This window comes from Pseudophryne corroboree, chromosome 8 (genome assembly GCF_028390025.1).
Source record: "Pseudophryne corroboree isolate aPseCor3 chromosome 8, aPseCor3.hap2, whole genome shotgun sequence".
NCBI classification, from domain to species: Eukaryota; Metazoa; Chordata; class Amphibia; order Anura; family Myobatrachidae; genus Pseudophryne; species Pseudophryne corroboree.
The window spans coordinates 15,390,022-15,403,926 of NC_086451.1; the positions used below are offsets into that span (position 1 = coordinate 15,390,022).

Here is a 13,905-nt window from a genome sequence, read left to right on the forward strand (position 1 = left end):
CAAAGCCATCCATTCTGGTGTCGACTCCCTAGGGGGTGACATCACCATTACAGGCAATCGCTCCGCCTCCACGCCAACATCGTCCTCATACATGTCGACACACACGTACCGACACACAGCAGACACACAGGGAATGCTCTGATAGAAGACAGGACCCCACTAGCCCTTTGGGGAGACAGAGGGAGAGTTTGCCAGCACACACCCAAGCGCTATAAATATATATAGGGACAACCTTAATAAGTGTGTTCCCTTTATAGCAGCTCAAATATTATAAATATCGCCAATAAGTGCCCCCCCTCTCTGTTTTTACCCTGTTTCTGTAGTGCAGTGCAGGGGAGAGTCCTGGGAGCCTTCCTTGCAGCGGAGCTGGGCAGGAAAATGGCGCTGTGTGCTGAGGAGAATAGGCCCCGCCCCCTTTTCGGCGGGCTTCTTCTCCCGGTTTTTTTGGAACCTGGCAGGGGTTAAATACATCCATATAGCCCCAGGGACTATATGTGATATATTTTAGCCAGAATAGGTATATTACATTGCTGCCCAGGGCGCCCCCCCCAGCGCCCTGCACCCTCAGTGACCGCTGGTGTGAAGTGTGCGGAGAGCAATGGCGCACAGCTGCAGTGCTGTGCGCTACCTCATGAAGACTGAGACGTCTTCTGCCGCCGGTTTCTGGACCTCTTCTCTATTCGGCATCTGCAAGGGGGTCGGCGGCGCGGCTCCGGTGACCCATCCAGGCTGTACCTGTGATCGTCCCTCTGGAGCTAGTGTCCAGTAGCCTAAGAAGCAAATCCATCCTGCACGCAGGTGAGTTCACTTCTTCTCCCCTAAGTCCCTCGTTGCAGTGAGCCTGTTGCCAGCAGGACTCACTGAAAATAAAAAACCTAATAACTTTTTCTAAGCAGCTCTTTAGGAGAGCCACCTAGATTGCACCCTGCTCGGATGGGCACAAAAACCTAACTGAGGCTTGGAGGAGGGTCATAGGGGGAGGAGCCAGTACACACCACCTGATCCTAAAGCTTTAGTTTTGTGCCCTGTCTCCTGCGGAGCCGCTATTCCCCATGGTCCTGACGGAGTCCCAGCATCCACTAGGACGTCAGAGAAATTATATATTGGAGAGGGCAAAAATGAGAAAAAAAAGAGAGAGATGAGATAGAAGAGAGGAGGGACTAGAGGGAAAGGAAATGGGAGACAGGAGAGTAGACAGAACAGAGAAAGTAAAAAAGTTGAGAGGGAAGAGGAGAGAGAGAGATAATAGGAGAGAAGATGTGAGAGAGAGAGACAGAGGAGAGATAGGGAAAGATAAGAGACAGGAACCTAACCCAGTCTGTAAAAATATTAAAAGAGGGAATAACTTGAAAGATGATGTCGGAAACGTCCGAGCTTCCCACCAACCTATATAGACACGCCAAATTCTGTGATAATGAGCTGCCGTAACTGGCTTCCTAGCACGTAACCTGGTTGGTAGAAACAGATTCTGGAACGCCCTCCCTTCTTAAGGAGGGCGGTTTCAACAGCCACCACGGCAAACGCAGCTGCGCTAAATCGGGGTAAAGGAACGGACCCTCCGCAAACTACTCGCAGCCGATCCTTGACCGCTTACGCCACGTAAGCGGTCAAGGATCGGCTGCGAGTAGTTTGCGGAGATCCGAGAACCATGCTCTCCGAGGCCAATAAGACACCACTAGTATGACCGTCGTGGACTCTCGTTTGGTCCGCTTTAGCAATCGAGGAAGCAGCGGAACCGGTGGAAACAGATGCACAAAGCTGTACGGCCACGTGATCGTGAGAGCATCCACTGCCACTGCCTTTGGAACTCTTGTTCTGGACCCATACTGGGATGTTTGATGATTTTTGGCGAGATGCCATTAGATACCCCTGTGGGTAATTCCACCGCTGGACCAACATCTGGAACGCTTCTAAAGTCATTGTCCAGTTTCCTGGGTGAAAATCCTGACAGCTGGGATAATCTGCCTCCCAGTTGTCCACTCCAGAATAAACACTGCTGACAATATCACCTGGTGACGTTCGGCCCAATTGAGGATTAGAGCAGCCTCCCGCATGGCCATGCGACCTCGAATTCCTCCTTGTCTCTGAGACCGGAGCATGTGCTCTGCTTGTTGCAGCGCGTTGGAAACTGGCCTGAGTTCCAGGTCAGTTAATTGACAGCAATCTTCCGTGATCTGACCAGAGACCCTGAAGTTGACAAGTTTGGTCCAATTCCAGACGCCGAACCTTCTCCCTGCGGTGAGATTGTGTACTTGGCGCCACCAGGGTAGCGATACTCTGGCCCTTGGCGACAACCGCACTTCCTGATGAATGTGTATGTGACCGCCGTTGCGTTGTCTGACTGCACCTGGACAGTAGATGCGTGCAATGACATTCAGGTAAAAATGACCCGAGCGAATTCCTGCGAACTTGAGTGCATTGAAAGAAGCCACCCTCCTTCTAATAGTCGAATGCCCTAATGCACCGAGACAATCCGTGGATTGCGTACTAACTGTACGCGATGATGAACACTTTGTGTTGTGTTCAGGCAGGGAAATCCGTTTATCCACGGAATCATTCCTATGCCTGAAGCCTTTGTGACGGAATGAGGGTTGATTTCTTGAGGTTGACAATCCAACCGTGCTGAACAACGCCATTGTACATTAGTAAGGCACGTTGCAGGAATAAGCGTTGAGACGGAGCGTTGATGAGCAGATCTGCAAAGTACGGAACTGTATCACTCTCAGGGATCTGAGCTGAGCTATCCTGACTCTTGTGACTACCCGAGGCGCCGATAAGAAGGCAAACGGTAGCGTGTGAAAGTAAGAATGGTTTTTACAGGAACCATAAGTAAGGCCGATTCGTCTAAATACGAGATCCATCGGAATTTGGTATTACGGCGGATCCAACCTGCAGTCACCGCCTGCAAGTATTCCATGTTGAATCTGTAGCAAACGACGTATTGTGTGCAGGGTCAGTATCGGACTGACAGAGTCATCCAGTTTTGGAACTATCCTAAACCGAAACATAACCGTGACTCGGGTTTTGACTGCGGTATCAAACTGCTGAGACTACTAGAGCCTGTGTCTCCGCAGAACTACCGTCCTGTCCTCTGACCCCGGCAGACCTGTCTTGAAAATGGCAATGATGGAAACCGTTGTGTATTTTCATAATCTGTGAATCCAAATTTGCAGATCCACCCAACTGTGGATGTCCACAACTGATGAGCGGAGATGCTGGAAACCCATTATGGCACTGGCTTGCCAGTGGGCTGAGATGTAAAGGCCACTGAAACTTGGATAGAGATATCTCAAAGTAGGTGGCAGAAAACCCGGTCCAGTAAGACTCTTTGGGCACAGTCGGCCCCGGGTCTTCTGCCTCGTCTTTCAAGCCACACTCCACAGCTCTCCTTCACCAGCCACGCCTTTGTACCACTGACCACAGCCTGCAGATTATTATCTTCAAGTGTCGTTTTCCAAACCACAGTCCACAGTCCTTGTCTCCAGCCACGTTTTCAACTACCATCCACAGTTCATCATCTACAGTCTCATCTTTCGAATCACAGTCCGCAGTTCTTCACCTCCAGCCACGTCTTTAACCATTGTGCTTCAGCCTCGGTTCTCTACCTCAGCCCTGTACATAATAAATACTTTCCATTGACTCTCAAACCTCGCCTACATTCTTCATTGCTCCATGTCCCATGCGAAGGAACTATATCCAGCCCCCTCATCTGGTTCATTCACAGCCTGCTACCTTCTCGGGCAAATCTCAGCTGCCGGATCCTCAAACCCTGCCAGACGTGACAGGAAGAACCAGGAAGTAATGTTAAAATGGTGGCCGCCATGTGCTTGCTTATTGCAAGAATAGACTTTTAATGTTAGCAGATACACCAATATATATAAATATATATATACCCATATACACACACCCAGATATATGTATATATATATATATATATATATATATATGTATATATAAAACTATATACATATATCCATAGGTAACAGAGGCTCTTATATTGCCCAGCAGTCATGCATATATGCACACATATAATTGTGACCCCCTCACAGGCTTAAAAGCCTGAGCTGTTTGCTGCCTAAACGCAGCTTAGTTATGGGGCCTCCCAGCGGGCATTCTTCCCCCCCTCTCTCTACTTCAGCGTCGGACCGCGGCAGCTATGAGAATTGTCCGCGGTCAACTAAAAGCTGCAGACTTCCCCCCCTGCTCACCCCCCTTGTGCTCCGTCTATTCAGCGGACGGGAGCCGGGGAGCGGCGGGAGCAGGGACCGGGGAGCGGCTGGTGCACGGAGCGGCTTGCCGGAGACTGGGGAGCGGATGAAAGAGCGGGCCGCGGCAGCCACTGTCCGCGGTCAGCTCGCCCGCTCTCCCCTCCAGAGCCGTGCCCAGTGAACTATGTGAGGAGGGCGGCAAGTGCGGGCGCCGGAGAAGCGGGGAGCGGCGAGCGTCCCTGCGGCAGTGCCAGGGACTGCTCGCTGGCTCCCCCTGCAAGCGCTTAGCGGCGCTGGGCTACAATAGTACGGGCGCTGGCGGCTGTGACCGGAGATGTATCCGGTCCCTTGTCCACTCCCTCCCCGATGTTTGCTCAGCGCAATGAAGTAAGGAGGGGAGACAGCGCTGCTGTGTGGGAGGAATCACCCAATGGGCAGGCAGCAGGACTGTATTACATTTAATAAAGAAATACCTTCACACAGTAATAAATAAATACAGTCACATAATGGGCGGCAGCGTGAGCTGACCGCCCAGAAAATGAGAGTAAAGTAAATGAGTGAGCAGCGGCAGTGAGAGCTGCCTAACAGCTCAGTACCTGCACCACCCGTGGAGGCCATGACGGGGCTACTCTGCCAAGCTCCGTCCTGCTTCCTTGTGCAGCCGGAGGCTGCAGTCAGCTCTGCTGATTGTGGTCAATGACGGGGCTCCTCTTATGAGCACCGACAGACCATCTGCTGCCCTTCTGCAGCACCAACAATCCCGGACCCAAGATTCTTTATAATCTGGGAAGGAATTGTGGAGAAAAATTTGAAAAACAAAACAAAAAAAAACCTTGAAGTTTCTGTGGATTTCTTCCACTTGCACCTTCCCGACTGGAGGCACAGAAAAATACTGAAGGCTATATGGGAGTATGGAGGGGGTGACCAGTTACTAATTTAAATATTTAAATGTGCCATTCCCGGCTACGCCCCGTCCATATCCCAAGAGTACTCCAGTGACCCCTAGTGGATGAAAAAGAAAGAGAGAGAGAGGAGAGAAGAGGAGAGACAGGAGATAAGAAGAGAGAGAGAGAGGATAGCCAGGCTTTGGTGTGTGACTTCACACCCACACAGGCTGATCAGAAGTTGGATAATACTGTCTGGTCGCCTCAAGGAGTAAATAATGATTTTCCTCTCCCGGTAATTCCCCATACTGTACAATAAAATACATTTCTCCTGCAGACTTTGTAAGGATTACCATGATGCAGAAAGCCTAAGGCAACAATGACATCGCACATGAGAAAAGGTCATTATTTAGTGGATAGTGTCAACATTATCCACACATCTGACATGTTGTGTCAGAGAAGTCCTCAATTATCCTGATTTCATTCCCTTCCAGGAGGCGCAGGCTGCTGCTGTATTAACGGATTCCTAATTTGTAGCCGAGCAGCTAAAAATAGACCGTAATTGGCGCTCGGCGCATTACATTAATAAAACTGTTGAAATAAATGAATCAATAAGATGCAGCCCGGCTCTAATGAGATTCGCAGCGGCGAGATCTTACTCCTTTGTGTCTCGGAGGGGCAGCCTCTGATCGGCCCCCGGAGACTCTCTTGTGGGTTTATTATAGAAGTAGATTGCTTTAAGCCGCGCGCTTTCCGAGCGCAATGGTGTTCTCTCGGCACAGTGATAAATATTCTTTATATTCATATCAGATTCTCTATTTGGGAGTAAGAAAACGATATACAATATTATACCCAGGTAGTTTGAGGAACCAGAAACTGGGGGCGGGCGGGCGGGGAGGGATACTCTATATACTGGTACTAGCACATAAAGTTATTTATACAGCGCATACATATTCCGCAGTGCTGTACAGAGAGTCATTCACATCTTTCCATGCCCCATTGGGCTAACAATCTATGTTTCCTACCACGCACACATTAATTAGTTTTTTACAGTCTCTAATTAGCTTGCTAGAATATTTTTTAGAGTCTGCGAGGAAACCAAAGCACATGGATGAAACCCACATACACAAGGAGAACATATAAACTCCACACATATGCAATATGTATAAGGGGGGTTATTCCGACTTGATCGTAGCTGTGCTAAATTTAGCACAGCTACGATCATGAACTCAGATATGCGGGGGGACGCCCAGCACAGGGCTAGTCCGCCCCACATGTCAGTGCCGCCCCCCCCCCCAGAAGTGCAAAGGCATCACACAGTGGCGATGCCCTTGCACTTCAAGAGTAGCTCCCGGCCAGCGCAGCTATAGTGTGCTGGCCGGGAGCTACTCATCGCTCCCCGGCCCGCAGTGGCTACATGTGACATCACGCAGCAGGCCACTCCCCGCATGGTCCGGCCACATCTGCGTTGGCCGGACTGCGCCCACGAAATGCCGGACTGCGCCGCCGTTTTGCCCCCTCCCGCCCATCGACCGCCTCTGCCTGTCAATCAGGCAGAGGCGATCGTTGCGCAGCGACGGGCGCCATGCACCGGCGCACTACGGCGCCGGAGCATGCGCATTACTGACCCGATCGCTACACTGTGAAAAACTACAGCGTGCGATCGGGTCAGAATGACCCCCAATATTCTATATAACTGTGTATTTTGAAGAGCCTTCTCACACTCCTCCACTAGAATATATGTTAAAAGCAATTTATATATAAACGTATATGGAGGAAAGAGCATTTTCTAAAGCTGCAACAGACATCGATATCAGGAGAAAAAGGAAACTGAAGATATAAAAGGCAGGACAGACAGGACCGCTGCAGGACCTCTGTCGCAGCTAACGAGGAATAGGACAATTCCCTGGGCGGATGCTGTGAGCAATGTTTTTCCTGTATAAGGTATGGGGTGCGCACCTACCAAAGACAGGCACCATCTATTTCGCTCACTTTATTTGTCTGTTAGACTGCATGCAGGAGGCTATAGAATAGCAGACTGCAGCTGGGGCACAGGTAACACCGCAGGTGGCAGACAGCACACTGGTGTACAGGATGAGTACTCTGATACAACAGGGAGAGCAGATGATGAAACCTTGCTGCAGAGCGATGAGTACAGGGCTGAATCAGTAGCAGAAATAGGAGCACCCTGTATGACACCGGAGAGGAACTGGAACAGATGCTGGAAGCTCAGACACAGAGACCAGCTTCTGACACAGGAGACTAGGATAAAGACTAGTTGTACTGGCAATGAGCAAGTGGCAGGGACAGGTTTAAATAGAGAACTCTAACTCTGGATTGGATGTAGAAGTCATGTGCAGCATAGACACTTTGTGAATGGTTGTAAGGGTCTCAGTTGGCCTCAGGCAAGATGGCAGTGCCCATGCCAGACCCCTTCAAAAGGGGAAACCTGGGATGTCTGGCTATCGGACACATGCCAGCTAACAGGGTCTAAGTACCCGATATGTGACAATTTCAGCGAACTGCAAGCCTTTCAAGCTGCACTATTATTTTGCCTAAGGTGCCCCATGAGCCAGATCACCAGGAATACCCATTTATCACAGAAATGTGACCGGTCCATTAACCATCTTTAAATGGCAGCTTTGGGCATATGTGTAGGAGGACCAGTTACATGTCATAATCTCACAATCTCTTGGTGAACTCACTTTCAGCTTTTAGGTCACAATTGATAAAAAAAAACTGCTGAGGTGAAGCCAAAGCTCGAGCCTATGGAAGCGGAATTATTTCCGTCACCTGCGGCTGCATCTCTCAGGTCTGTACGCATTATGTATACCTGGAAACTCTTTATCCCAACTTCAAAGACGTAGGAAGTTGAAATTCGGATACAACTGACATGAAAATTCTAAAACTGATTCAGTGGAGACAGCTTTGTGTGTACAGAGCATTCATATAGCATTCTACTTCAGCTAGACCGCTCAGGTCTGCATTCATTAATCCATTCATTCATCCATTCATACATTGCTAAACATGAGAGGGCACACTTGTGACTACTTGATATCAGAAATAAGACACCTAAAACTGATGGCAAATACTGATCAGGTGGGCCATGTAGTTTGCATCTTGGAAGGGCCGATCACCAATATTGACCCCATGTGTGCGAGTTGAACCAGCGGTCTCAGGCATTGATCTGCAAAGAGCCATTTTACCAAAAACTGCCAGTACCATTGGCCATCATCCAGTACCTGCTACGCTATTCCCCAGGTGGGGAGAGGACATCCAAACCAGTGGACAACGCAATGAATTATGACCCCGTCCAATTCCTCAAACCTCCAGGAATGCCTACTTACATACGGACGCTGAAGACTGGAGCCCCCGTTATGCTACTTTGCATTTTAAATAATATGTTAGGAAAATATAGTGTGGAAAATGGGTAACGGGCTGGTATACGGTACATAACTCTCTCAGGTCAGGCCGAAGTGTCACAACTAGCAGCATCTGTCTGTCACGTCAGCCAGCAGTGCCCCTACTATATAAATAGCCGTCGGCTTTGTCTGATGTCCCCCCACGCGCTGTGAAGCTGGGAGGATAGGACCATTGTGTCTGTGCTTCTCAGATGTAATGCTATATGCCAGAAAATACTTCACCAATGAGAGATCCTGTACACAATGACAGACACGTACCTTCTATTAGCAACACCCCGGAGTCTGTGGATACTAATAGCAACGGCCCCCAGGAATCTCCACCGATAGCTTCGTGGGCAAAGCTGTTACAGAAACACTGGGACTCCCAGGGCTGTGCAATGAAACAGAGGGGGCATGTTTAAGGTCCAGGTATTGTTATATCAACACTGAAATATATCTGGAACATTCGATTTTATTTCACCATATATATACAGTTATGTACTATATATCCCCTTTTTTTGCCCCGTCTTCCATATTTACCTTCATGTCTCCAGGGTTTTGAAATGTAGACATGGGACATTGGGCCTAATTCAGACCTGATCGTAGCAGCAAATTTGTTAGCAGATGGGCAAAACCATGTGCACTGCAGGTGGGGCAGATGTAACATGTGCAGAGAGAGTTAGATTTGGGTGGGGTATTTTGTTTCTGTGCAGGGTAAATACTGGCTGCTTTATTTTTACACTGCAATTTAGATTTCAGTTTGAACACCCCTCACCGAAATCTAACTCTCTCTGCACATGTTACATCTGCCCTACCTGCAGTGCACATGGTTTTGCCCAACTGCTAACAAATTTGCTGCTGCGATCAGGTCTGAATTAGGCCCACTACTCAGTAAGGACCGCAGATTTTGCTTTTTTGCAGAATTTGCAATACTTTGCCTCGCATGTTGTGGGCCGCCCATTGCAGGGCAAGATCGCCCAGCAGGCTAACCGCCGCCACCCCCTCTGTGACCCGCACTAATTACGATCGCGCTGCAATTATCGTGTGGTCACAGAAATTAGGGAAGCCTCCTGCTGACGCAGCTTGCCTGCAACGGCAGGAGACCTGCCGCCATCTTTTTGATCAGAGTGGCTGCGTGTGATGTCACACAGCCGTCCCGATAACGCTGAAACCACGCCCCCATTTGGAAGCCGCCGCACCCGCAATGCTCCACCTCCACGTTGGAAACGGACCATTGCCGCCCCCCGCGCGAACGCCTCTGCCTGTTAATCAGGCAGAAGCATTCGCAAATACTGCGCAGCGCTCGCATCGGCATTGTAATTATTGCGGTTGGATCGTGATTTGCAATCCAACCTGAATGAGGTCCATGGTATTTATGGTTACTATTATGGGTAGTGGTGTGGAGAAATCCCTGCAACTGGTTCCAGTAACTGGTCGAAACCTTGGTGCACTGTGGACATTAAATATCCACAGTCTCTGCACCTACCGGAACCCTGCAGTGCATCGGGAACATGATACATCTAAAGCCTCCTGCACCTGGCCGGAACCCTAGCGTGCACCAGGGACATGATACAGTATAGCTACAGCCTCCTGCACCTGGCCGGAACCCTGGCGCATACTAACACATGATATAGCTACAGCCTGCTGCACCTGGCCGGAACCCTGGTGTGCACTGACACATGATATAGTTACAGCCTCGTGCACCTGGCCGGAACCCTGCTGTGCACTAACGCATGATATAGCTACAGCCTTCTGCACCTGGCCGGAACCCTGGTGTGCACTAACACATGATATAGCTAAAGCCTCCTGCACCTGGCCGGAACCCTGGTGTGCACTAACAAATGATATAGCTACAGCCTCCAGCACCTGGCCGGAACCCTGGTGTGCACTGACACATGATATAGCTACAGCCTCCTGCACCTGGCCGGAACCCTGGTGTGCACTAACACATGATATAGCTACAGCCTCCTGCATCTGGTCGGAACCCTGGTGTGCACTGACACATGATATAGCTACAGCCTACAGCACCTGGCCGGAACCCTGGTGTGCACTAACACATGATATAGCTACAGCTTCCTGCACCTGGCTGGAACCCTGGTGTGCACTGACACATGATATAGCTACAGCCTCCTGCACCTGGCCGGAACCCTGGTGTGCACTGACACATGATATAGCTACAGCCTCCAGCACCTGCCCGGAACCCTGGTGTGCACTCACACATGATATAGCTACAGCCTCCTGCATCTGGTCGGAACCCAGCTGTGCACTAACACATGATATAGCTACAGCCTCCAGCACCTGGCCAGAATCCTGATGTTCACTAACACATGATATAGCTACAGCCTCCTGCATCTGGTCGGAAACCAGCTGTGCACTAACACATGATATAGCTACAGCCTCCTGCATCTGGTCGGAAACCAGCTGTGCACTAACACATGATAAAGCTACAGCCTCCTGCACCTGCCCGGAACCCTGGTGTGCACTAACACATGATATAGCTACAGCCTCCAGCACCTGGCCGGAACCCTGGTGTGCACTGACACATGATATAGCTACAGCCTCCTGCACCTGGCCGGAACCCTGGTGTGCACTAACACATGATATAGCTACAGCCTCCTGCATCTGGTCGGAACCCAGCTGTGCACTAACACATGATATAGCTACAGCTTCCAGCACCTGGCCGGAACCCTGGTGTGCACTGACACATGATATAGCTACAGCCTCCTGCACCTGGCCGGAACCCTGGTGTGCACTAACACATGATATAGCTACAGCACCTGGCCGGAATCCTGGTGTGCACTAACACATGATATAGCTACAGCCTCCTGCATCTGGTCGGAACCCTGGTGTGCACTGACACATGATATAGCTACAGCCTACAGCACCTGGCTGGAACCCTGGTGTGCACTAACACATGATATAGCTACAGCTTCCTGCACCTGGCCGGAAACCCTGGTGTGCACTAACACATGATATAGCTACATCCTCCAGCACCTGCCCGGTACCCTGGTGTGCACTCACACATGATATAGCTACAGCCTCCTGCATCTGGTCGGAACCCAGCTGTGCACTAACACATGATATAGCTACAGCCTCCTGAACCTGGCCAGAACCCTGGTGTGCACTAACACATGATATAGCTACAGCCTCCTGCTCCTGGCCGGAACCCTGGTGTGCACTAACACATGATATAGCTACAGCCTCCTACTCCTGGCCGGAACCCTGGTGTGCACTAACACATGATATAGCTACAACCTACAGCACCTGGCCGGAACCCTGGTGTGCACTAACACATGATATAGCTACAGCCTCCTGCATCTGGTCGGAACCCTGGTGTGCACTGACACATGATATAGCTACAGCCTACAGCACCTGGCCGGAACCCTGGTGTGCACTAACACATGATATAGCTACAGCTTCCTGCACCTGGCCGGAAACCCTGGTGTGCACTAACACATGATATAGCTACATCCTCCAGCACCTGCCCGGAACCCTGGTGTGCACTCACACATGATATAGCTACAGCCTCCTGCATCTGGTCGGAACCCAGCCGTGCACTAACACATGATAAAGCTACAGCCTCCTGAACCTGGCCAGAACCCTGGTGTGCACTAACACATGATATAGCTACAGCCTCCTGCTCCTGGCCGGAACCCTGGTGTGCACTAACACATGATATAGCTACAGCCTCCTGCTCCTGGCCGGAACCCTGGTGTGCACTAACACATGATATAGCTACAGCCTCCTGCACCTGGCCGGAACTCTGGTGTGCACTAAAACATGATATAGCTACAGCCTCCTGCACCTGGCCGGAACACTGGTGTGCACTGACACATGATAGAGCTACAGCCTCCTGCACCTGGCCGGAACCCTAGTGTGCACTAACACATGATATAGCTACAGCCTCCAGCACCTGCCCGGAACCCTGGTGTGTACTAACACATGATATAGTAACAGCCTCCTGCACCTGGCCGGAACCCTGGTGTGCACTAACACATGATATAGCTACATCCTCCAGCACCTGCCCGGAACCCTGGTGTGCACTAACACATGATATAGCTAGAGCCTCCTGCATCTGGTCGGAACCCAGCTGTGCACTAACACATGATATAGCTACAGCCTGCTGCACCTGCCCGGAACCCTGGTGTGCACTAACACATGATATAGCTACAGCCTCCTGCACCTGGCCGGAACCCTGGTGTGCACTAACACATGATATAGCTACAGCCTCTTGCACCTGGCCGGAACTCTGGTGTGCACTAACACATGATATAGCTACAGCCTCCTGAACCTGGCCAGAACCCTGGTGTGCACTAACACATAATATAGCTACAGCCTCCTGAACCTGGCCAGAACCCTGGTGTGCACTAACACATGATATAGCTACAGCCTCCTGCACCTGGCCGGAACCCTGGTGTGCACTAACACATGATATAGCTACAGCTTCCTGCACCTGGCCGGAACTCTGGTGTGCACTAAAGCATGGCACCTGGCCGGAACACTGGTGTGCTCTGACACATGATAGAGCTACAGCCTCCTGCACCTGGCCGGAACACTGGTGTGCTCTGACACATGATAGAGCTACAGCCTCCTGCACCTGGCCGGAACCCTAGTGTGCACTAACACATGATATAGCTACAGCCTCCAGCACCTGCCCGGAACCCTGCTGTGAACTAACACATGATATAGCTACAGCCTCCTGCACCTGGCCAGAACCCTGGTGTGCACTAACACATTATATAGCTACAGCCTCCAGCACCTGCCCGGAACCCTGGTGTGCACTAACACATGATATAGCTACAGCCTCCCTGCACCTGGCCGAAACCCTGGTGTGCACTAACACATGATATAGCTACAGCCTCCTGCACCTGGCCGAAACCCTGGTGTGCACTAACACATGATATAGCTACAGCCTCCTGCACCTGGCCGGAACCCTGCTGTGCACTAACACATGATATAGCACCAGCCTCCTGCACCTGGCCGGAACCCTGCTGTGCACTAACACATAATATAGCTAAAGCCTCCTGCACCTGGCTGCAACCCTGGTGTGCACTAACACATGATATAGCTACAGCCTCCTGCACCTGGCCGGAACCCTGGTGTGCACTAACACATGATATAGCACCAGCCTCCAGCACCCGTCCGGACCCTGGTGTGCACTAACACATGATATAGCTACAGCCTCCTGCACCTGGCCGGAACCCTGGTGTGCACTAACACATGATATAGCACCAGCCTTCCTGCACCGGGGACATGTCATACACAGTCTCATCAACTACAGTAAGGATTCATTGGGCTGGCAATGGAGAGTTCTAACCTCTTTCCTACACAGCCCCGTGGTCGCCAGACTTGTAGGAGCGTCTCCCCGTACAATTGTTTTCAACTTCAGCGCCTAAAACAAAACAAATGACA

The 13,905-nt window shown here is 50.7% G+C and overlaps 1 protein-coding gene across 4 annotated transcripts in view; it reads right to left on the reverse strand.

The window, feature by feature from the left end:
• GARNL3 (GTPase activating Rap/RanGAP domain like 3) overlaps positions 1 to 13,905 on the reverse strand; it is a 429,083-nt gene that overhangs the window by 59,897 nt on the left and 355,281 nt on the right. For all 4 annotated transcript variants that reach the window (XM_063935955.1, XM_063935954.1, XM_063935953.1 and 1 more), the window contains 2 exons: positions 13,811 to 13,885; positions 8,773 to 8,884 (listed from right to left, as the gene is read on the reverse strand). In XM_063935955.1, the coding sequence (XP_063792025.1) occupies positions 8,773 to 8,884; positions 13,811 to 13,885 (187 nt within the window). The remainder of the gene's footprint in view (positions 1 to 8,772; positions 8,885 to 13,810; positions 13,886 to 13,905) is intronic.